Source organism: Dendrobates tinctorius, unplaced genomic scaffold (assembly GCF_039654945.1).
Source record: "Dendrobates tinctorius isolate UK_male_01 unplaced genomic scaffold, ASM3965494v1 ptg000005l, whole genome shotgun sequence".
Lineage (NCBI taxonomy): Eukaryota > Metazoa > Chordata > Amphibia > Anura > Dendrobatidae > Dendrobates > Dendrobates tinctorius.
Window position 1 is genome coordinate 30,502,501 of NW_027361673.1, and position 25,538 is coordinate 30,528,038.

The 25,538-nt window shown below is 42.0% G+C and overlaps 1 protein-coding gene across 1 annotated transcript in view; it reads left to right on the forward strand.

Moving 5' to 3' along the window:
• SH3BP5 (SH3 domain binding protein 5) overlaps positions 1 to 25,538 on the forward strand; it is a 108,730-nt gene that overhangs the window by 9,582 nt on the left and 73,610 nt on the right. The window contains exon 2 of the mRNA XM_073569214.1: positions 18,184 to 18,246. Within this exon, the coding sequence (XP_073425315.1) occupies positions 18,184 to 18,246 (63 nt within the window). The remainder of the gene's footprint in view (positions 1 to 18,183; positions 18,247 to 25,538) is intronic.

Here is a 25,538-nt window from a genome sequence, read left to right on the forward strand (position 1 = left end):
TAACAACATACATACCGTAAGGTGACAAGGAGCCTTTCTTCGGGAGGAATGGCACGCCGGAGCTGAGTGTCCCTTCTCCGGATGTTTCCTTCAACCATACCCAGCAAGTCAAGGAAGCTTTCCTGGGACATCCGTGTATAGTCAGCAAATTTCTCCGGGTTTTCCTGTAGCTCGCTGTACAGCGTGTGATATGCTCCACGGCTTGGCCGGAGTTCGATGATTGGATGTCTCCAAAACCTACGCCGCTGCCGTCTCTGCTGTCTCTCCCTCTCCCTTTCTTGCTGGCAACAAAAGACATACGCCTGAGACAGCGCAATGTCAAGATCCAGCTTGAAGCGGAAATTATCCAGACGCAAGTCCATCTTGACACCGGAAACAGCAGCAAAATCTGATGAATTCAGCAGTACAGGGTCTATAAAACATTCCAATGAAACACGCCCACTGGTGACCCATTGGTGGTCAAAGATTTTGCTATTGTGAAATGTCACACCTAAAAACGCATGCGCATAAAAAACGCAACCGCATGCAAAAACGCATGTAAAACGCAAGTAACACTGCGTTATTTTGACGCATCAGCGTGCGCATGAAGAAAAAAAAACGCACATTTGTTTTGCGTTTTTCTTTGCGTTTTTTATGCGCACGATGCGCTGCGCAAAAAAACGCTAATGTGAAACTAGCCTAACATGGATATCAATGCCATGTTCTGCAGATTGTCGGACCCCAACCAATAACGTGTTTAATCATGGTGGTCCTGTGACAGCTGTAGAAATGTATTGCGATACAGTTTCCATGTGATGCACATCTATAACATGAACGCGCTGCAGTTTCACTCCTGTCTTCTTGTTCTTGAATATGGTTCCTGTTATCACTTCAGCAAAAAGAAAAAAGCAATAAAACTGTAAAATTGTTAAAATTTCTGTATTAAAGTAACTGGACATAGAGGGAACCTGTCACGTGGTTGTTGAGCAGGAGGAACCTATAATACCGGTATATAGATTTATGGGAAAGAGTCAATATAACCAGCGTTTTTTAGCACTGCGCTTCGTGCGCGTCCATGCGTCCTGCGCCCCTATCTTTAACATGGGGGCACATGGTCTAGCGTATGCACGCGTTTTTTATAGTGTGCGCCTAGGCGTGCCGGACGCAACCTGTTGCGTTTTTCGTCCGTCCGACCTGTCTAAAAAAAAAAAACGCATGCGCACGGAATGCGCAAAAAAAAAATCACATTATAGTATGGGAACGCAGGCATAGACATGCCTGCGTTTAAAATCACATGCGTTTTAAGAGTTAACATGGCTAGAGAAACTGGTTAAAATGCATACGCCTAAAAAAAGCAAACACATACAAAATGCATGATGCATTTTTTGCATGCGATTCTATTGCGCACGAAGCGCAGCGCTAAAAAACGCTAGTGTGAAACTAGCCTAAGGAGTAATTTATTGATTTATATCTCTGCTCATTCTGGTCTTACGAAGCCAATAGGTAGAAGGTAGACCTACTCAGTGACTAACCTCTTATGAGTTTATATACAGAGATAGCGGTCGAGTACTGATTAGGACCGCCCACTGGACTAATAAATCCAGAATTGCAATGAATTCGGTCAGTAAATGACTAGTTATACTAAATTCGTTGCCGCAAATGATATCAATCTAACTATCTCCCCTTGTTTCCATCAGAAATGACTACATTTTGTGACTGGTTCCCTTAATCAGCTTTTCACTGCTGCACTAAGTCCCATTCTGTACATGGCGGTATTATGGCTCCATACAATCCCCAAATATAATAGAGCAGTAAGATGTCTTTTGGCTGTTACTGTACCTCTGTGTTGGCTTCCAAAAGAGAGAACCATGTGGCACGTGCCATCAAATGTCATATTACAATGCGTCAGCACAGGAATCCCCCGTGGCTCCATGCCGCAGAGCATATGACGGGACACCTCAGGCGCTGCAGATCTACTCCCCATTCTACAGGTGAGAAGCTATTGGGGCTCCGCAATGTCTCATCATGGCCAAGATGATTGTTTGCCGTCCGTTGTATTAAAACAAGATGTGCTTTTGGCCTGGATGTCAACCCTCATGTTTTCATCCGCTGATGGCGAACCTAGATCTTAAATGTGCTGAGACTTTGCGGATCTTGGCCACGTTTGGGTCCTCCACTCATGTCCCTGCCTGCTTGGACGTGCCTTTCTTGTAAGATTTAACCCATGGTTGTACTGCTGTAAGTCTCTTTGAGTCCCTCTGGCGGTTCTGCTGGAGACCTTCCTTCCTCAGAAGCAGTGTGGCTATTAGCATCTTTTCATGGGTCCATTCGTAGCCATTCTTTCTTTATAGGATTTCTGACCATTGCCTGGGTGTTGGCTCTGACATGGCATTTGTCAGCGGGGGATGCTTGATGCTGTAGCTGGAGCTCTTCAGGTGTCTTAGGCTGGTTTCGCACTAGCGTTTTTTAGCGCAGCGCATAGTGTGCGTCCATGCGCCCCTATGTTTAACATGGCGGGCGCATGGTCTAGCGTGCACACGTATGCGTTTTCGTGCACATGCGTTTCTTTGTAGAGTGCGCATAGGTGCGCCCGATGCAACCTGTTGCATTTTTGGCTCTGTCCAATGGCGTAAAAAAAAACGTATGCGCAATAAACACATTGCAGTCTATGGGAACGCAGGCGTGCGCATGGACATGCGCACGCCTGCGTTTGAAATTGCATGCGTTTTAAGAGTTAACATGGCTACAAACTGGTTAAAACGCATGCGCCTAAAAAACGCAAACGTGTGCAAAATGCATGATGCGTTTTTTGCATGCGTTTCTATTGCGCACGAAGCGCAGCGCTAAAACACGCTAATGTGAAACTACCCTTAGACCCTCAATTGGGTCATGGGGGCCATATTAGGGAGCTAGTCCAATTATTGTTTTATGCATATAAGACCCTAGAGTGTATCAGGTACTTATGACCATGAATCATATTGATTAACTATTGCAAGGCATGTGATAAACATATGTAATTGTGTGGAACTTTCATATCCATGATTTGCACGGGGCTTGAGTGGTTGGGCCACCATGTTTTTAAGGTCACCTTTTGTAATTGTGTGCCAATAAAGGTTATTTTTACTTCATTTTTCCAGTGTAGTGTGCATACCTTACAGTAGTGCTTTTTTTTTTTTCTTTCTTCATTTTGACTATGACCCTTACTACTGGTTATTGCACCTCACTATATTACGTTACGCTATAGTAGAACCTAACTACGAGACTTTGCGGATCTGCAGCCTCATAAGTATTGTTATCAAAGATCAGCTGTTTACTGTTCCCGAGGTTCCTTTTTGGAAGGGCACCAGAGGGCGGCAGTCCAGACTGCCAAATATACACGTTCACTGGTGAAGTGCCCATCGGTAGCACCACAGTGGAGGCGAGCACACACACGATGTATTCACGTGGCGTTATATTACACATCTATTACTATGATCGCGTAGCTCTCTTGCTTCTTGTTCCCATTTCCTCCATTGGGAGGTCAACTCCAGAAATGCAGATGACGCTACGCCAATTTTTTATGCCAGCACACTAACTTTTACCTGTACGGATGTCCGCATGGACTTGCATTAGATGCAGATAAACGCACTAAGAACGCATGCAATCTGCACATGAAGTTTTATTTGGCTTTGACAAAAGGTATAAAAAAGCAGTTTTATTGCTTTACTTAAAGTATGACAAACCAAAAAGACAAAAAGGTGGGAAAAAAACACTCAAAATACAATGGGAAAAAAAACTTCTAATTTATTTAATAGGTGCAAAAAATTAGCAACATTAAAAATTCATCTTGGGAAGATAGAGTTATGGACTTTTGTGCTTTGTCTTTTTTTTCTAGCCCTTTCTTACATAACTTAAATTTTAACGGTCACTCATGGGTAAAACAACGTGTTCATAATCTGATGTTTAATCACTCTAATATTTGTCCTTAAAATAAAAAAAAAAAATCTCGGTCTCCCAGCTGCATTTTTTTTTTTTTTTTTTAAAGAAATGTCGACGGCACTACAGTCAATAACTGACCGCAGCGGCTCTGCCCGAGTAGACTTAATGAACCACTGAGCTCAGTTGTTGGCTGAAGCATTGTCATTGTGACGTCGGCACTGCACACAATGCTTTCTGAGAAGACAGAACGAACATAGGGCCAACAGCCAAACTCATTCAGTCACATGCTTTGCTGAAGTCACGACACAGGTAGGGGGAAGTAGTGTTTCCCCCTGTGCCGAGGCAGAAGAATTTACAAAACTTCCTATCCTACTGCAATTTTCTTCTTTTTTTTTTTTTTTTTTTTTTTTTGGTGCCTGAAAAAACCCACAAAGCGTGAGTTATGAGCAGTGTGGTGGCTCAGTGGTTAAAACTGTAGCCTTACAGCAGAGCTTCTTTTATCAGAGACATTCAGTGAGTGGCATATGAGCGGAGGAGTTGAGCGTTTAGCTTTCAGGTCGGTGACATTCTGTATGAATGTTCAGTATTGCTAGAACTTGCCTCCAGCTCACTGTGCCACTCTGCCTTATCCCATACTGAGCTCACTGACTGTTTAGATACATTTTGCTAATGGATAGCGCTGACCTAGATTTGGATTTCTTGCGTCTCTCCCTAGTGAGTATCAATTGTATTAAACAAAATGTAAAATTTTGGTATTTCTGCTTATTTTGGAGTTATATGACCCTTTTTTGAGGATAATTTGTTTATGAAGCAATATATTACAACATAAAACAAGCACTGGTGCCCATATACAATAGATAACTGCTATTTTTTACAGAGGTCCAGATTCACATGCACTCACTCAGGATCATTCTTCTATGGGTAGAAGGCAGCTAGCTATCTGTCCTGACTGTACATGAAAACTCGGACAAAGAGTTAGAAGGTTGGCCAGGATTTGCACAAAAGTCGGCATAAACTCTAACATGGCACAGGGCAGTATGGGGGCACTACACCCATGCAGGAGGCCGCATGTTACCGTTGACTTTGGTTGGCCAGGACCAGATGTTGAGGACTTCAGTGAGTCCAAAATAAACTCTTTACTTAACAATAACTTTGTGGGAATTATGGTATATACAGTGGGTAGTGGGCACGCATCTTTGACTGTTTACTTCCCAATACATGGCATGTTTCACACTCAATTTATTTTCCTTCCTCTTCACTATTTTCACTGTTTCATCCTACTTTACCACAGCCCATCTCTGTACACAGTTCAGTTAGCCAGATCCTACTTTCAATCAGCGGTTCCGCAACTTCTCTGGAACTCTCACCCAGCACTTTCTTTGTTTCATATACTCTGCCCCGTTTTAGCCCGTTACCTCAGTTATAAACCCTGAGCCTTCCCGCTAGGTGTCTCTCCCAGAACCCGTCTCCGATCAATCACATATTTTTTTTTTATATATATATATATATATATATATATATATATATATATATATATATATATATATATATATATATATATATATGTCATTTCTCTAATGTTTTCCACTAGGATCTCGCTATCCTGTCTCCACTCACGTTAGGGACACTACGACCTGTGGCACTGCTGACTGACCAGACCTTAGGTCTGCTTTCTACCCACACTGGGCCCTATCTGACGTCCTAATAGGAAATTGTCTCTGTCCCTTCAGATTTGCCCCTCTCAATCTGTTCTAGTCCTAACTGTTAACCTTAGCCATCGGGCAACATACATTAATGCATGTCTCTGTGCCGGAGAAGGAGGCACGTTTTTGGCTTCCTGTGATGTCCCTGACATCCCCTTAAAATGGAATCTGTCACCTATTTTTTCTCCTATCAGCTGTGGCCACCGCCATCAGGGGCTTATCTGCAGCATTCTGTAATGCTGTAGATAAGCCCCTGATATAACCTGAAAGATAAGAAAAATGAGTTATACTCACTCAGGGGCGGTCCGGGTCCGGTTTTGGACCGATGGGTGTTGCGGTCCGGTTCAGCGCCTTCCATCTTCATACGATGCCGTCCTGTTCTTCCCTTCCTGTCGTGGCTCCTGCACAGGCGCACTACTCTGCCCTGTTGAGGGCAGAGCAGAATACTGCAGTGCGCAGGCGTCGGGAGAGATCCGGCGCCTGCACACTGCAGGACTCTGCTCTGCCCTCAACAGGGCAGAGCAGTGCGCCTGCGCCGCGTTGTTCAGGAAAGAAGAGGACGTCATCGCTACAAGATGGGAAGCACCGGACCGCGACTCCCTCCGGACCCGACCTGAACTGCCCCTGGGTGAGTATAATATAACTCCTTTTTCTTCTCTTTCAGGGTACATCGGGGGCTTATCTACAGCATTCTGTAATGCTGTAGATAAGCCCCTGATGGTAGGGGCTGCAGCTGATAGGCCAAAAAAATAGGTGACAGTTTCCCTTTAGTGAATGTGGTGCATCTTTTTCTGCTTCCATGAACCACTGTAGGAAATGTACTCCAATCCAGGACTGGAGTACATAATGAACGCCATCTTTTTTTAAATTATGATTTTATAGGCCGCTTTTGGACACAACATCTCTGAATTAAGCTTTATCCATTTTCAAATTTGTGATACCTGGGACGGATGTAAAAGCAACAAAAGTAGTAACGTTTTGTGGAGAAAAATAACCTATTTAAAGCAGTTTTACCTAAAAAGTCTGGCAAAAACTGCTTCCTTAAGCCAGGCCTATGTGCTTAGTCTATAGTGTCACTTTGGGCTGACAGTCTCCCTTTTATTTATTTATTCTTTACACCCCGGCTGTTTTATGACTCATCAGGAAATTACACAGACTTTACCCAACCTTCTGTACATCTCTTCAGTCTTGGTGTGGGCTTTTTGCCAGCAAGCATTACTAAGATAAATAATAATTTGTATACATGACATCCATGAAATCTAGTATAAAATTTAGATCAAATAAGCCAAAATGGGAGATTCAGTGTAGAAATTTAATGTAGGTGGTCTGCTGGTGGTAGTGTTTTGTTTACTCTTTGAATTGTTAAAAAAGTTACAGAACATCTTTGCAGAAGTTTAATTCTTTCTTAGGCCGGGGTCACACATGTGAGAAACTCGGATGAGTCTCGCATCTCGATACCCGGCATTGCCGCTGGCACTAGGGAGCGGAGCGTGCGGCTGCATAGAAATAGTGCCAGTGGCAGTGTCGGGTATTGAGCAAGCAGCGATAGTGAGCCGCATCACACGTACTGGCACCTGGGAAGTAGTGGTACACTTACCGCTGTTACCTATGCTGGTGCTGAAGACCGCTCTCATCATTCTCCCCTGCCTTGCCAGCGATCAGCACGAGCAGGGGAAAAAGTTGAGTGTTATATTCAACTGATAGCTGTGAGAGCAGACGGCTGCTGGGACCATTACTCCCATTAGCCTACACATGCTGCCACTAATAACAATGAGAGCAGGCGGCGGCTGATGGGACTATTTATCAGCTGCCACCTGTGCTATAAATAAAAGGAAAAAAAAAACTGCATTGGTTCCCCTGTGTTTTTGATAACCAGCCAGACAAAACTGAAAGCTGCGGGCGGCAACCCTCAGCTGTGAGCTTTTTTTAACAAGGGTGGTTATGAAGAATTTAAATAATTAAAAAACTGGTGTATGTTCCCCCTCTTTTTTGGCAACTAGCCTTGCTAAAGCAGGCAGCTAGGGGCTGGTGTTTTCAGGCTGGTAAAGTGCCATGGATATTGACCCCCCCCCCCCCCCCCCTCCCCAGAGCCTAAAAATAGCATCACGCAGGTGCCCAGAGAAGGCGCATATATTACATGTGCCAACTCTGGAGCTTTGCCCGGCTCTTCCCACTTGCCGTGTAGCAGTGCAAAGTGGGGTAATATTTGTGAGGTTGATGTCACCTTTGTATTGTCTGGTGACATCAAGCTCACGGCTTAGTAATGAAGAGGCGTTTATAAGCCACCTATCCATTACTAATCCTATAGTTATAGTAAATAAACACACAGCCAGAATAAAGTCCTTTATAAACAAATAAACAAAACACACTTTTCCATTTTTATGTAAAAAAACCAAACAGTTATACTCGCCTAACGCCTAATTCCACAGAGTCCTTCGTCTCCTGTAATAAAGCAAAAATGAAAAAAACAACAATATCCCTCACCTGTTCGACGTTCTGTCCCACGCTGTATTCCATGTCTGGGGATAAATAGTTTTCAACCTGGATGGTGCCAAGATGCGACCGTCCAGCCTGAGAACCACTGGTGAATGAACTGCTGCGAGTGCAGCATCAGTGACGAGGTTACCGCTGGTCACTGAAGCTGCGTTTCCACCAAGTCTGATTTGCGGTGACCTCAGTACTATGAGAAAAAGTCACTCAAGGTACTGTCACACTTAGCGATGTACCAGCGATCCCGACCAGCGATATGATGCGGTCAGGATCGCTGGTACATTGCTAAGTGGTCGCTAGTGAGCTGCCACACAGGCAGATCTCACCAGCGACATCGCAGAGTCGGGGGTCGCTACTTACCTGTCAGACGAGGCGATCCTGACGTCCTCCCGGCCGCGTCCACGCGTCGCTCGTCGTCACAGCAGAAAGCCCAGCAAGAAGGTGACGACGAGAAACGGTCCAGGACGTTCTCGCGCAATCAGCGATAACCAGCGGGGGAGCGGTTGGAGGTATCAGACATAGCGATATCGCTAGCAATATCGCTATAACGTCACAAAAACCAGTGACGTTATAGCGATATTGCTAGCGATATCGCTTACTGTGACAGGCCCTTTAGTTTACCTCAGATTTCTCACTTGCATGACATTGCATCTGCTTTGCTTGGACAATTAAATCCGATTTTCTGTGCAAAAAAACACAGCAGAAAAAAATGCAGTATTTATTCAACATAGGAACATGGACTTGGGTCTGCTGCAGATTTTGGGGCGTCAGCAGATCCATACACATTGGGGTCTTTTCATAGAAGAAAAATTTGGCCAGGTTCTTTATTTTTATTTTATTTTTTTATTTTTTTTTGCATCTCCTTTTAACTTGTGTTATTTATTGAAGTTTTGCATTCACCAAACTCTTAAAAAGGCCTAGGCAGTTAATGAATTTTGCACAAAATAAAAAATGGTCTTCGTTTTTGTCTATAATTTTGTTTTTGCTTTTATAGCTCAACAAGCTAAATGTTTCCCTACAATGTTGCAAAATTTGCGCCAACATATCTGATGTGTACAAAATCATTCCAGAGGGGGAATGGGAGTACACTTTGTGCCAAAATTGTATGACATTTTAATCAGTCACTGGTTGAGTCGGCCGAAAACATGTGGAAAACTCCACACCTTACCCACATTGGCAAATGGATAAAAAAATAAATAAAAGTAAAACCCAAAAATGAACACACACAAAGTAGACAAATGGAAAAGCACAAAAAAAGATGAAGAGGCAATAATGAATAGGGGCGGTTTGTTGGCGGCTGCTTTATTTTTATTTCGGGCGTTTTAATAATTTAGTCTCCTCTTTGCATTTGTGTAGTGCTGTTTTTGTGATAAGCAAAAAATTACATCTCCAAGAGGTTGAGCTTTTGAATGTAATCATTCCCTTCTTGATGACTAGGTATACATTTACTGTTATATAGGAGCCTTTTATGGTACTGGCAAAGCATTCGTGGCACCTTAATTTCCTAAAACACTCAGCCATTCTCTGATTTTGGTCTCCTGGGTGCCGTGGAACAATTGTGAGCTATAGATTTAAATGTCTTTAGCTTGTATATAGGATGCTCCTATGTACATATTCGGGCCATGTATATAATATATGAGCAAAAACTCCACTGCTGCACTCTCACCCCCACTTAATACATGCCCACATGCCCGGTAATCCAATTGAAACTGAGCCATGAATTAACAAACTAAAATGTGTTACAATGGCAAGAAAAGTGGCTGTTTAATGGATCCATTTACCGTACTAATTTTTTTTTTTTTTTTTTTTTTTCTCCTACTAAAGATCTCCAATTGCTGCTGGATCTCTTTCAAACAGATGATGACTGGACATGTGAACTTGTATAACCCTATTCACATACAATGCCTTACCGTAGTCCAGACACTCCCTACTCCATTTTACTCTGCCTAGACATATCATATCGTGCAGACTTACTGCATGCAGCCAAATTTTATTTTACTTTTATTTTTATTTTTTGTTTGTTTTGCAGTTTGGTTTCGGTAAGAAAGGTTGTTGTTGTGTTTTTTTTTTTTTTTTCCTAAGAGAACCCGAACCCTTTGTGTACACATATTCCTATATAGCTAAAAGGCCAAATAAGTTGTATAACAAGAATGAGAAAAAAAAATACCTTTTTTATGCTTGTATGTAAAGTGAAGACATGTAACAATTAATTTGTGAGTTTTGTGCTCATGGAGATCTCTAACATTTGTGGACCATTGTGCAGTTGGAGTTTCACTGAATACTCACAGAAACATTTGTGAGGAGGATATAGAGGATATTTAGGCAGGACGACTCTACAGTTTTCTCATAGAGGAAATCTTCAATTTCCTCTGTGCTAAATAAGCAAATGTATGGGATATTCATTGTATATTGTAATCCCTCACCAGCTAATTCATTTCCTTTTTTCTTAAAGCAACAAAAGGCATATTAACATGAAAGAAAAACATTTCTGACACTTTGGCTTGCTAGTCAGGATTATTAGGGTATGTGCAGGGCAGCCATAACTAATTTCAGGGCCCCATACTGGCAACATTTTTGGGCCCACTTGAGACTCCAGTCAGGCTCCACCCCTCAAACCTTCCATAGTCCCACCGCCCACTCTTGGAAAAACTTCACTTCACTTCTGCACCACATCCTCACCAATCGCACACTAAGGCCATGTGCACACGATGCAGATTTGCAGCGTTTCCGCAGCGGATTTTACCGCGCAGAAACGTTGCATATCCGCATTGTGATGTACAGTACCTTTAAAATGAATGAAAAAAAAAAAACGCTGTGCAGACGCTGCGGATTTTTCCGCGCGGTTTTCCTGCGGTACAAAATCCGCAGCATGTTACTTCTTTTGTGCGGTTTTCTATCTCCCCTGTTACCAAATCCGCAGGGGGAAGACCGCAATGGAAAACCGCGTGAAAAATGGAAGAAATCCGCAGGAAAAATGCAGGTCATTTGACCTGCGGTTTTCTTCCATTCTGCACGGAAAAATCCGCAGGGCTCAAAACTCTGTCTGCACTCAGCCTAACAATTCCCCTCAAACACCATATCGCATACATGGCCATCAGCTTTTGTTTTGGCCAATAGATTTTTTTTAAGCTGTCTCCATGGCGAGATGGCCTCTTTTGGCAGCTCTCGACTCTACTTTAATCTATTAAACCTTTTTTTTTTTTTTTAAATATCCAATACTGTGAATACAGACATGCACCCACCATTAATATATAATTAGTTATTGTGCAACCCACCATTCCAAATATAAATTGTAATCCACCACTGCGCCTCCACCACCTATAAATAGCCACTTTTCCCACCCAATAAATTAATTAGAACCGGTACTCTTTCCCCCAATTCATTACAAGTCACACTGATGCTTCCTTAATGCCCCCACACTCTGTACCTACAGCTCCCCCGATTGATATTTACATGTCCCCCTCCACCCCAATTCATTGTAATGTCCTCTCCCACCTCCACCCTCAATTCATTATCATTTGCTGTCCCCCCACCCCCAATTCATCATTATTTGTACGTCCCTTCCACAGTATATCATTCACTATCCTCCGTCCCGCACCCTCAATTCATCATCACTTGCACCCCCCCAGCCCATTTAATTAATTTTATTAAAGGGAATCTGTCACCCTTTTTTTGGACTATGAGCTGCCGGCATCGACATCAGGGGCTTATCTACAGCATTCTGTAATGCTGTAGATACTAAGCCCCAGATGTAACCTGAAAGATAAGAAAAACACGTTAGATTATACTCACCAGGGGGCTGTCCGTTCTTGGTCCAATGGGTGTTGCCGTCCAACGCCTCCCATCTTCATACGATGCCGTCCTTTGCTGCCTGTTTTGGCTCTGGTGCAGGCGCACTGCTCTGCCCTGTTGAGGGCAGAGCAGAATACTGCAGTGCTCAGGTGCAGGACCTCTCCCGGCGCCTGCACACTGCAGGACTCTTCTCTGCCGTCAACAGGAGCCAGAGCCACGACAGGAAGGGAAGAAGAGGACGGCATCGTATGAAGATGGGAGGCGCCGGACCGGACCAGACGCCGGAGTGAGTATAATCTAACTTTTTTTTTCAACTTTCAGGTTACATCGGGGGCCTATCTACAGCATTACAGAATGCTGCAGATAAGCCCCTGATGTCGATCCCGGCAGCTCATATTCCAAAAAAAGGTGACAGATTCCCTTTAAAAAAGAAAAGTTTTTATACTTGCCTTTCACGATCCCCTGCAGTTCCACCTCTAGTGTCTTCCTGGAGAGTGGCGTGCGCATATGCCATGTTTTTGACTGCATTTTTACTTGGGGTGAAAAAAAGCGCTAGAATATTCAATCTTGAATGAAGTTGAAAACGTTTGGAAAGCGCCATTGCAAAAGAGTCCCAAAAACCACTGCTTAAATGCTCAGAAAAATACCAGATGTCAAAGGGCTTGGGAAACGACCAAACATTTTAAATGAAAAGTCACTTCAGGCCTGTGAAAGCGGAGAAAAGTGTTTCCTGAAGCGAGCTCCACATGAAAGACGGACATTTTTGGCCACCTGAAAAATTATATTGTGGGGGGAGAATATATATATATATATATATATATATATATATATATATATATATATATATATAATTTTAAACGATACACCTTCATATCTGCTTTGCACCATTTCTTTGCAAAAGATCAAAAAATATCACAAAAAAAGGCAATCCTATTTACAGACACCAAGAATCTATATAGGTGCACTGCATAGAAGATGGCTTTGAGACTTGGGGGTGTCTGCCGCCTAGGCAAACTGGAGTAACGACCACTTGCACTCATCACTAACAGCTACTCTTTTGTGGTGATGGGTTTTTTCTTTTTTTCCTTGTGGGTGAGGTCACGAATATCAACTCTAAAAATGTTTAAGCAATTATCAATGAAAGATAAGGCCATAAATCTGCGGGAGAATCAAAGACCATTGTAAATTTGTCAGAAATGGAAAAACTCCAACCCTTTTTTAAATTCTCACCTAAAATAGAATAGTTCTGGCTGTAGTGAGGGACAGCTGTATATTGGGTTGTGCCTGGTGTTTCTCTTCTGGTGGTGCCACCAGTGGCGTGGTCGTGCAGTGTACAAATAACTATGTCATAGGTAGAATGTTGTATGATGCCCATACAATTGCCAAAATAATCAGGTGCTGTCAAATTTGCTGCATTTTTTGTTGTGGTTTTGGCATGCTAGATTTGTCTCTTATGTAGGCTGATAAAGTTAGTGTTGAAAAGGAAAGTCCTGTTCTATACAATCAGTTTTGGCGCAAAAAAAGCAGCAAAACCCGATACTTGTGTTTTTGGTGCGTCTTTTGTTTTCAGCGTTTTGTTTTTTTTTCTTCACCACCCATTCATTTCAATGGTTGAAAAACGTTGAAAAAAGTGCTAAAAGTGACACGCTCTATATCCAAAAAACCATGCAAAGTACAAAATACTGATGACAAAAAAGGTGTGCACGAGAGATTTCTGAAATCTAATAGACTTTGCTGGTACTGTAAAACACAGCTAAAAATTTGCAAAAAAAAAAGGCTGCAGAAACACCTAGTGTGAACTTAGCCTAAAGTGGGAACTTTTGCAGGACACCATTCTAATGCCTCCATCCAATATTGAATTCATTGTTTCTCAAGATAAGTAAATTGTGATTGATGTTAAAAATGGCTTTGAAGTGTTTATCATTCGTAAGAACTAGTGAGTTTGTTAGATGTTAAGTTATTTTATTTAAATATTTTAGTGTTGGATGTTTTATTGAAATCAAAATATTATTAGTGGCCCTATTTGGAGACTATGGAGAGACTAGGGGTGATAACCCCTGTGTATTAATCTTGATGGTATGTGGTTTGATTTCTCCTGAAATAAATGGGGACTACAATAGTTCCTTTTTGCTCTGGTCAATTCACCGACCAAAATGGTTGTGTGGGGCGGATGGAAACTCTTAGTGTCGAAGACCGCCGGCTGAAACTGTTCAATTGCAGAGCTGCTCCGTCTTTATCAGCCGAGTACTGCCCTTCTGCCCCCTATTGATTTTGTATAGCAGGGAGATTTGTTTGACCCTGCTGCAGCCACTATCAGAAGATGGAGCAGCTCCGCAGTTTTGCATTTGCGCCCGACGGTGGCACTGAGAACAGCTGATTGGCTGCCTGACCCCCGACCAATTACACATTGACCACTACTTTAGAATAGGTCATAAATCTCTTTAATTTTATTTCTAAAGTAGACTTGCGAGCTGACACTAGCGCAGCGTTATCACCCATAATAGATGAGAATGACAAAGCAATTCGAAGTGCAGAATAAGCTTTTGCTTAAACTTAAGGATCCCCCCAAGTGTAGCTTACATATTCATCACACAGTCATATTTCATGTACAGATTGCCTGACGGGCCATAACAAACGCTATTGCTCTCATGTTCTAGCAACATGTAAGAAGATTTGGCAAATAGGCCTCGGGACCTGCTTTCTGCTGCTCTGTCATGGCAAAGTAAATTCAGCAGGACCATTATGACCATGACAGGGCCCACATGTCACAACTCATTTAATGGTACCTTATTTGTTACTTCGTTGTATCCCCCACTCTAGCGTCAGTGATTCTGTCCTGGTGGTCTCCCCCATTTTTTTTTTTTTTTTTTTGCTACATTACGGCAGGCACTGATTTAAAGACTAAAATAATTTGGTGGGTTATTAGGTTACTTTTCTTTATTTTTTTATAAATATTCTACTGAAAACCCCTTTAGATCATCCAGTGTATATTCGAGAATGTTTGTATTTACATGTATGAATATAGTTTTCTATGGTCATAGCAGCAAGAATGAGGGGAAACAAGCCTTTAGGTGTAATAGAAATCTGCAAATTGGAGGAACCTTAAAGGTCTGTGCACACGTTGCAGATTGTGCTGCGGATCCGCAGCAGATTCTCCTGCGTTGTACAGTACCATTAGATTCAGTGTAAAACAAAAAATGCTGTGGATTTTTCCGCGCAGATTTGCTGCGGTTTTGAATCCGCAGCATGTCAATTCTTTGTGCGGATTCTGCTGTGTTTTAACACCTCTTCCATTATAGGAATCTGCAGGTGTAAAAACGCAGGGGAAATCCGCACAAAAACTGCAGGAAATCTGCACTAAATCCGCAGGTAAAATGCAGATCGTTTTACCTGGGGATTTACCAAAATATGAGCGGAAATATCCGTAACGTGTGCACAATGTTGCTAATTTTTTCCGAATCCGTAGGTAAAATGACCTGCTTTTACCTGCGGGTTTTGTGTGGATTTCGCCAGCGTTTTTACACCTTCGGATTCCTATAATGGAAGAGGTGTAAAAACGCTGCGGATTCCGCACAAAGAATTGACTTGCTGCGGAAAATAAACCGCAGCAAATCTGCGTGGAATTTTCCGCAGCATGTGCACAACGGATTTGGTTTTCCATAGGCTTACTTGTTACTGTACGCTGCATGGAAAACTGCTGCCGATCCGCAGGGCCAAATCCGCAATGTGTGCACATACCCTAATCCTTAGATCCCAGTCTTAGCCTCTCACTTAGCCAAATCAAATCTCATACTTTACACTGACGAGGGTCAATACCCCGAAACAGTGTCTGCTAATTGGTATTTTGATCTGGCTTTTATCGTGTCATATTGCAAGGCTCGTTAATGGGTCGATATTGCTATTTCCAATAGGTGGAACTAATGAGCACAAGTCCTATTCCTCTCTGAAGAGACAATTTGCATATTTACCTTCCCAGAGGTGCATGCAAGGTGTTTGTCTCCTCATACTGGCATGCCACTCTCCACAAGGAGAACCCTTTTTCCTTAGATCCCGGTGTAATAATAAGTAATGCACAAGACTGGGGAAGGTGAATTTTTTTTTACCAGACTTTTTTTATTTTGAACCGACTAAAAAATCTGATATATAAAGTATTCATGAAAAAAGCTCGCCCATTACACCCTTGTCGTCTCCCTTTCATTAGATCAGTATACAGTGGATAATTTCTTGCAAACACATGAAACTTTTAACCATGCGCTCAGTGTCTGTAATGTGTAGCTCAGGTTGAAAAGTTCAGCATTCCTCCTATGCATTTAAATGAGCCTTGTGCAGACAGGTCCGCAGGGACGCTCCAGCCGTAGGTTGTAGCAGAGCTTTTAACTTGAACCTATTACATTGTTTTATGGCAATTGTATTTTATGGCTAAGATCCTTTTCATTCCTGTATTTCCGATCCGGCTTTCTAGGTCTCATGAAAGTATAACTCTCAACATGTTGGACAATGTAAGACCTTTCAATCCTCATACATGTCCCTGCATTAACGAAGGGTCTTGTACACGATAACCATCTTGGTTTGTTGTTTTCGTATTGAATATTATGGCAGCAAAGGCTGCCCTGGGACATATTCAGAGATTTCTGTAATCGGATCCACAATGTCTGTGTCTAGTTAACATTCCAGGACCCTTTACAGCACTTTAAAATTCCGACATTTTCCAGGCACTTCCTAAATCTAAGTTTAAAGAGATTGCAACTTTTTTCTTCTGTTTTTATTTGGCTATTATAAGACTTCCCGGAAAGTTAAACCTCATGTAGGGCTTGGGGTGCTACACACAACAACTAATCCACATTACCACCCATAACAAGTAATATGGATCAGCTATAAGCTTAATATCCAACGATATGAAGACAAACTACCAGGATTCCAGCCATTGCATTGCAACAGGAATGTTTATATAATGTCCATGGCTTACATTACTTCAAGGCTTCCTCTCATCATCTAAGGGATCTATGCAAAAGGAAACCTAATACTTAATGTTATGTTTTCTTTTTTTCCCCGCTCGTGCTTGTTCACACACTTTAAATGTGCATTTAAATATTTATACGCAAAAAAAACCTTGCAGCCAGTCCCATCTGCAAATTGCGGAAGTGACTGGCTCCGTGTACTTGTCCACATAGTGGATGGCCGCCGGAGCTGCCTGTTCTTGACATGCACTAATCTGTAGAACAGTCCTTACTAGAGCAGGCTGCAATTGTTCTCGCATGGTAAGCGTATAACATGGTTGATGTGCAGATGCACTTTGGTTATTCTAGGCTCAGACTACTCTGACCTCAAATGGGACCATCTGAAGGACCCTCTAAGCTACGTGCCCACAACCTGGAACTAACTGCGTCCAAAACGCTGCCTCCTATTGAGTGCAGGTAAATCCGCATGTGTTCACTGAACCGTGCGGATTCACAGCATCCAATACATTCTATACTAGAAATTTCTGTGGCGTCTCCACGAGAGAAATTGACATGCTGCGGTCCTGAAAGATGTGGAGCATGCTTGTGAATGATCACCCACGGACACTTGCACGTATAGTGTGCTGTAACATCTGGCCACTGCGGGTTTGATGCTGCATAAATACGCAGAGTCAAAACTGCAGCCATTCCAGATCGTGGGCATGTACCCTTGAAGGTAATTTTGTCAGCAGATTTTCGCTGCTGAATCTGAGAGAAGCATAATGTAGGGCAAGGCAACGTGATTCCAGGGATGTGTCGCTTATTAGGCTGTGTTTCAGTACAATCAATGTTTAATTAGGAGGAGATTATCACTGCAGGACTAGGACTCACGTGTACGGAGGTCCTGCTAATCTGTATAACCCGCCTCATGTCTTTGTGCTTTGTGTCAGAAATATCATAGGAGCTAGTCTCCACCAACTAGCTCAGGGAAAACGGAAAATTAGAGGTAGAGCCTGCAAAAGGGGGAAAACTGGTTGAAAATACAGGATACAAGTCATAAAATATCCAGTAATTAAGAGTTATTACTAATGATCACACACGACAATTGGGGGGGGGGGAAGTAAATATGACAATACATAACTTGCTTACAATTGAAATGAGAGGACTAAGATAATCTATAAAGAAATCACAGTAATGCAACGCACATTTATTTCAACTTTTCTGGCCATTCTGTTTCTTGAAAACAAGATCACATTTCAATCTCTTTCGACTGTAAGTGGCCTTATATCTATTAAAAATTAAATGGGTTTTAGTTTAAGTACTTTTTTCGGTTAGCTAAATGTTTTGTTTTACTTTTTACTCAGGGAGAATTGGAGAAGCTCAATCAGTCAACTGATGATATCAACCGAAGGGAAATTGAACTTGAGGTATGCTAAGAATTATTCCTTGTGATAGTGTCTCAAAAGATATCCATATCCGGTACAATCATATGGATCTGTTTTACAGCTGGTCAAAATAAAGTGAGAACAGAGGAAATCCGCAACAATCTTATTGACCCTCAACAATATGCTTCTTAGTTTGGAATTTCCTGTACTGTGGTGAAGGAGTCAGTCGTATTTCCATTGTGATGTAATTCTTTAGTTTTTAGGAATTGCTTAAAGAAGCCCTCCTCCTACCATCAAAATATTTATCCTCTGAATATATTGCAGTCATCATATTATATAGCACTGTGTACTTACAATTGCTCATTATTCCTTTCTACCCAGCTAATTCTTCTCTTTTCCATTAGGTCTATGACATAACGTGATTAAAAACTGACGAGCTGAATCCTAAGTTCTATGTAGAAACAGGTGGTCAATTTTCTCCATATGAGTCATAAGTAGAGATGAGCGGACTAGTTCGGAAAAACGGCCGCTGAATCCGAATGTGTCATATTTATGCCGAATTTATGTTTGGCAATTATTTCTGAACATATTCACTTATTGATACTTGTAATTAGAGATTGACCAAGTATGTTCAGAAGATGATCGCCAACCATAAATACGGCACAAATATGGCACATTTGGATTCAGCGGCTGTTTTTCCGAACAAGTTCGCTCTTCTCTAGTCATAAGTCCCTGCAAAAGTCCTTGGCAGGGGTGAGGAGCCGAGCAGCTGGCTCAGGAGTTGACAAAGAGGTTGACTCGTGCAGGGAAAAGAGACTTTCTGTTTCTACATAGAAATCAGCCAGTTATTAATCGCGTGGTTGGGCAATTCTGTGGTGGTCCCGGTCCGACGCTGCTGGGCGATGATCACACTCCCTTCCCAGGCTGATGTGGCGGGTGCGGCAGATTCGGCTGTGGCGGGGGGGGAAGCTCCGCCGGCATTTTGTGAAAGCCCGGAGGGCTCACATATCCATTGCTTGACATTGCCGAGATCTCAATCTGAGCATGCGCCACCCCCGGCGGCCATTTTCCCGGAGGCCATCACATCGCAGCAATATATATGTGAGGCCTCCAGGCTTTCACAAGATACCGGCATACATCTGCATGTCCTGCGTACCCAATGTTAAAGATAGGTACACAGTACGCATGCAGAAGTATGTGGAAGTAGGCGGAGCTTAACAGAGGAAGTACGCAGCCCTCCACAAAGCCCCCGAACGCTAATGTGAACATAGCCTTAATAAAATAAAGGCCCCAAAAGTTAAATCACCCTTGTTTTCATGATCCAATATAATAATAAAATAAGCATTTTGGCATAGTCAGGCCTGTAAAATTGCGTTCTTTCAAAATTGACCAATAAGGTAAGTGGTGGTCACCTTGCAGCACAAAAAAATAGAATGAAAAGTTGTATGTACCCTAACATGGTACCACTTAAAAAACAAGGCCTCCTACAGCATCATTAAAGTTGTCATACATCATAAAAAAAAAGTGATGGGGCTCAGAAAATGGTGACACAAACCAAATAGTTTTTACAAAGTTCTGAATTTTGACTTTTTCCAGCAAGATGGTGTACCACCACATTATGGGTGTCAGGTCTGAGCATTTCTCCAAGGAATCTGACCCCCTTTGATCTCAACACCACAGAAGAAATGCTAGACTGTGTGTCAAGAGTGGGAGAAGAAGGTTGCATTGACAATCCAACACAATGGGCAGCACACTTTGAACACCTTTTATAAGTGATCATAAACTTGTAAATAACTCATAAAAGAATAAAGTTTGGTTAAAACCAAGCACACCATTGTTTTTCTTGTGAAATTCTAAATAAGTTTGATGTGTCATATGACCTTCTTTCCATTGAAAAAAAAAAAAATGAAGTTGGATCCAAAATGGCCGACTTCAAAATGGCCACGATGGTCAACACCCATCTTGAAAAGTTTCCCCCCCTCCCATATACTAATGTGCCACAAACAGGAAGTTGGTATCACCAACCATTCCCATTTTATTTAGGTGTATCCATATAAATGGCCCACCCTGTATAAGCAAATATAAATTTGGTTTAGTGCAACTGTACTAACCTGGGGAATCTGTAATCGGGTCATTTTTACCTTACAATGAACGTTACAAAAACAAAACCCAATGCTGGAAAATCAAGAGGGCAAGAAGAAAAATTGTCCCAATATGAAAGGGTAAATTTAAAGAAGTATCATGTACATTTTTTGGGTGGTTTCTGATGAGGCGGCCCCCTCTCTATAAACATAGCAAAAAGGCAATAGTATTTACCAGCCAAGGTCACAAAGGAAAATGCTCAAACAGGATGCAGCAGACCCCCCTTAAAGGAGGTAGCTCCAGTGCAATGTGCTGGTGAAACAATCACTCTCGGCGTACCAATCCATGAAGGGGGGGGTGATTGTCTGTCTGGTATTAGAATTGCACACAGATGAAGCTTGCAAAATGTCGTAAGTCACACAGATATAGCACAATGCCCAGCTGACCACCTATTACATGCCCCTTCTATTTGAATAGGCGGGCTTCCCGGCACTCCACCAGTGCATCACAGAGGTACAAGCCCCTAATTTACAGGGTCACCATTGATGGTCCTGGCCACACCCTGTAAAAATAAAATATTCTAAAAATGTGTATACAATAACATTAGGAGGTATTGGTTAATATTTTGGCCAAAATACGCAAACTCACAACCCACGTCAAGGGTCCTCACTGTCTTGTAAGTCTCTACAATACAGTAAAATAAATTACAGCCAAAGCAGTAAAAGAGACTTTAATCCCTTTGCTGCAGCCCATTTTTGTTTTTGTGTGTTTGCTTTTTGTTCCCCTGTTTCTCAGAGCCATATATTTTTTTTTTTTTTTCTATCAATATGGCCATGTGAGGGCTTGTCCTTTGCGGGAAGAGTTGTACTTCTGAATAACACCATTGGTTTTAGCATATACTGTATTGGAAAGTGGGAAAAAAATTCCAAGTGCGGTGAAATTGCGGAAAAAAAAAAGTGCAATTCCGCAATGGTTTTTTTTTTTTTTTTTGTGTTCACCAAATGCTAAAACTAACCTGCCATTATGATTCCCCATGTCATTACGAGTTTACAGATACCAAATATGTCTAGGTTCTTTTTTTAAGTGGTGAAAAAAAAATCCAAAGTCAGCCAAGCTGATGGTTTTTAATGATAACATTTTGGTGTAGATACGATCTTTCTATTGCCCGTTATTGCATTTTAATGCAATGTTACAGCGACTAAAAAAAAATGTAATTCTGGTGTTTTTTTTTTTTTCCCCCCGCTATGCTGTTTACCGATCAGATTAATTTTTTTTTTTTTATGTCTTGATCAGGGCTGTGGAGTCGGTAAGCCAAACCTCCGACTCCTCAATTTCCCTTACACCGACTCCAACTCCGACTCCCACATATATTGCTTATATTTAAGTGAAAAATGTATTGTAGTACAATGTGAACATCAGACAATTAATCATTTCTATGATCCAATAATCAAGATATTTAGATAGAACATAATATCTATTTATTGGAATACAACTTTAGAACACAAAAAACTGTAATAAATTGTAAATATGTAATACACTGTATACGGTACAGACCAAAGTTTGGACACACCTTCTTCTCATTCAAAGAGTTTTCTTTATTTTCATGACTATGAAAATTGTAGATTCATTCTGAAGGCATCAAAACAATGAATTGACACATGTGGAATTATATAATTAAAGTGTGAATCAACTGAAAATATGTCTTATATTCTAGATTCTTCAAAGTAGCCACCTTTTGCTTTGATTACTGCTTTGCACACTCTTGACATTCTCTTGATGAGCTTCAAGTGGTAGTAACCAGAAATCGTCTTCCAACAGTCTTGAAGGAGTTCCCAGAGTTGCTTAGCACTTGTTGGCCCTTTTGCCTTCACTCTGCGGTCCAGCTCACCCCAAACCATCTCGATTGGGTTCAGGTCTGGTGACTGTGAAGGCCAGGTCATCTGGCGTAGTACCCCATCACTCTCCTTCTAGGTCAAATAGCCCTTACACAGCCTGGAGGTGTGTTTGAGGCCATTGTCCTGTTGAAAAATAAATGATGGTCTAACTAAACGCAAACCGGATGGAATAGCATACCGCTGCAATGGTACTGTACAACGCACCTAAATCTGCTGCAGACCTGCAGAGCCTGAAACGCTGCGGAACCGCAGCAGAATCCGCACTGTGTGCACATAGCCTAAGAAGAACAGCAGTTGTCGTCTCTATTTACGACTGTAAAGGTATGGGGGTGCAACTTCTTTTAAAGTTTGTCTGGCACTGAACAATTCCTGTAAATTTCCATAATCTTATTTGTGGTGATTTTCCTGCTCTGTCAGACAAGTTAACTGCACAAGCACAGAATTAACTTTCCTATTAATATTTTGCTAGTTCTTCAGGTCAATGTATGTTCCTTGAGACATTTTTCTAAGCTGTTGTTGGTTTTTTTGAAAGATCAAAAAAGTACAAAGTGCAAACAGTCACAGAGGACAAAATCTGATGTGAAATAAAATAATCGCTATGCCGCGTAAGACATTGTGTTCCCTGGGATAGCCACAGGGAATGTCAGGCGAATGTCAGTGTAAGGCCAGGGTCACACTAACCGACGCAAAATACGGTCAGTATTTTACATGCGTAATACGGATGACAGACCCCTAAATAGTGCTCGATATGTCATCCGTAATCAAGGTGTGGTCGCGTATTTTGCGCATGTAAGCATCCGTATGTAATCCGTATGGCATCTGTATGGCGAGGTTTTTCTCGCAGGCTTGCAAAATGGACATATAATGGAGCCCTATGACAGGTTTTATAACAGAAACGAAAGAATAGATATAGACAGAATGCATATATATATATATATATATATATATATATGTGTCTATATCTATTCTTTCGTTTCTTTATTAAACCTGTCAGTGTGAGTTTACTGTATAGCGCACTGAATTGCCGGCTTTTCTAAAAGACACCGGGTGCGTATTTCTCGCAAGTCACATGTGTGGTCCGTGTGTAATCCGTATTTTTTGCACACCCATAGACTTGCATTGGTGTACTACGGCCGTAGTACGCTGACAACTGCAGCATACTGTGATTGGCACGGACCGTAGAATACGGATGAGAAATATACGCCTGGTGCGAGTGACCCCATAGAGAATCATTGGTCCGTGTCTAATGCGGGCTTTTAGCGCCTCTCACTCGCCCGTATTCCTCGCCAGTGTGACCCCGGCCTTAGGCTATGTGCACCTGGTGCGGATTCAGCTGTGGATCCGCAGCGTTTCTGGCCCTGCGGGTCCGCAGCAGTTTCTGCTGCGTTGTACAGTACCATTGTTTCCAATGGTAAAACCAAAAACGCTGTGCACATGCTGCAGATTTTTCCGCTCTGATTTGCTGCGGGTTACAATCCGCAGCATGTCAATTGTTTGTGTGGAATCCGCTGCGGTTTCACATCTCCTCCATTGTAGAGGTGTGAAACCGCAGCCTAAACCGCAGGTCTTTTTGACCTGCAGTTTTTCCAAAATCCGCACGGAAAAATCCGCACCACCGAAAATTACGTGTGCACATAGCCTAATGGGTGAACAATTGTAGTGCAGAATGTTGTCCCTTTCGAGAAAAGGCGGGTTATTATCAATTCACCAGTTTTTCTCACATTCTTTTTAATATTCACCTGTGTTTTGGTACAGAAGATATGTAGGATGGAGCACAGTAAGTTTAAGAAAAGTAGAGTTTTTGAGTTGGATTCTTTGTAATGGGCAGAAAAATGATCAAAATTAAGAGTTAAAGTCCTCAGGTCAGGGGTTAACTTTTAAAGGGATTCAGGCATTAGGTTTTTGCTTTCTAATCTGTGTGCAATGCTGAAACAGTGACCTTAATTCCAGTGGTCTTCCACTTACTAACCTGCTTGCTGTAGTTTTGCTAAAATCACTGATTTTTTTTTTCCAAAGGAGATTATCACTAGATGACTAGTAAACCTGCTGTCAGGTAACATAGTTTTGAAGGCTGAAGGAAGACCTTATGTCCATCTAGTTCAGCCTATTTTTAGTGCAGCTGTTCTGCATTGTTGATCCTGGGGAAGGCAAAAAACCCACAGAGTAGAAGCCAATTTTCTCCATAGGGAAAAAAATTCCTTCCCCTAAGCTGGGTCAACCATCTACCTATAATATTGTTATTCGTAACCTTCTATACTGTTACTCACAAGAAAAGCATCCATTCCTTTCTTAAATTCATTCAGTGAGTTGGCCATCACCACTTCCTCAGGAAGAGAATTCCAGAACCTCACTGCTCTTACCGTGAAGAACCCTCTTCTATGCTGGTGCAGAAATTGTCTTTCCTCCAAACGAAGAGAATGCCCCCTTGTTCTTGTCACAGTCCTTGGTACAAACAGTTCATTGGAGAGATCTCTGTATTGCCCTCTGATATACTTGTACATATATATATTAGGTCTCCCCTAAGTCTTCTCTTTTCTAGAGTAAATAGACCTAATTTTGATAACCTTTCTGGGTATTGTAGTGAATCAACTCCATTTATCATTTTAGTAGCCCGCCTTTGAACCCTTTCAAGTTCAGTAATGTCTTTCTTGAGCACCGGCGTCCAAAATTGCACACACTACTCCAAGTGTGGTCTGACGAGTGATTTGTACAGAGGGAGAATTATGTTTTCATCTCGTGTCCCCAGACCTCTTCTAATGCATCCCATGACCCTATTTGCTTTGGTGGCAGCTGCCTGACACTGGGCACTCCAATTTAGCTTCTTATTGACTAAGATGCCTAAGTCTTTTTCCATGTCTGATTTCCCCAGCAGTTTCCCATTTAGTAAGTAATTGTAGCATCTGTTTCTCCTTCCCATGTGCATAACTTTACACTTATCTGTGTTAAACCTCATTTGCCATTTTTCAGCCCAATTCTCCAATTTACTCAAATCTGTCTGTAGTTGCAAACTGTCCTCCTTTGTGTTAACTACCTTACATAGTTTTGTATCATCTGCAAATACTGATATTTTACTGTGTAAGCCATCCACTAGATCATTAATAAATATATTAAATAGTAGGGGGGCCCAATACAGAACCCTGTGGTACCCCACTAGTAACCCTGGCCCAATCTGAGTAAGCACCATTAATAACCACTCTTTGTTTTCTATCACTAAGCCAGCTACCTACCCAGGTAGTCCTCCATATTCATGAGCTCCGTATATCCCCAGCTCACACCACTGATTGGCAGTTTTCTGTGTGCACTGTGCGTGGTTAGAAAGCTGCCAGTTTTGTCAAAATGACAGCAAGAAGTCCAGTG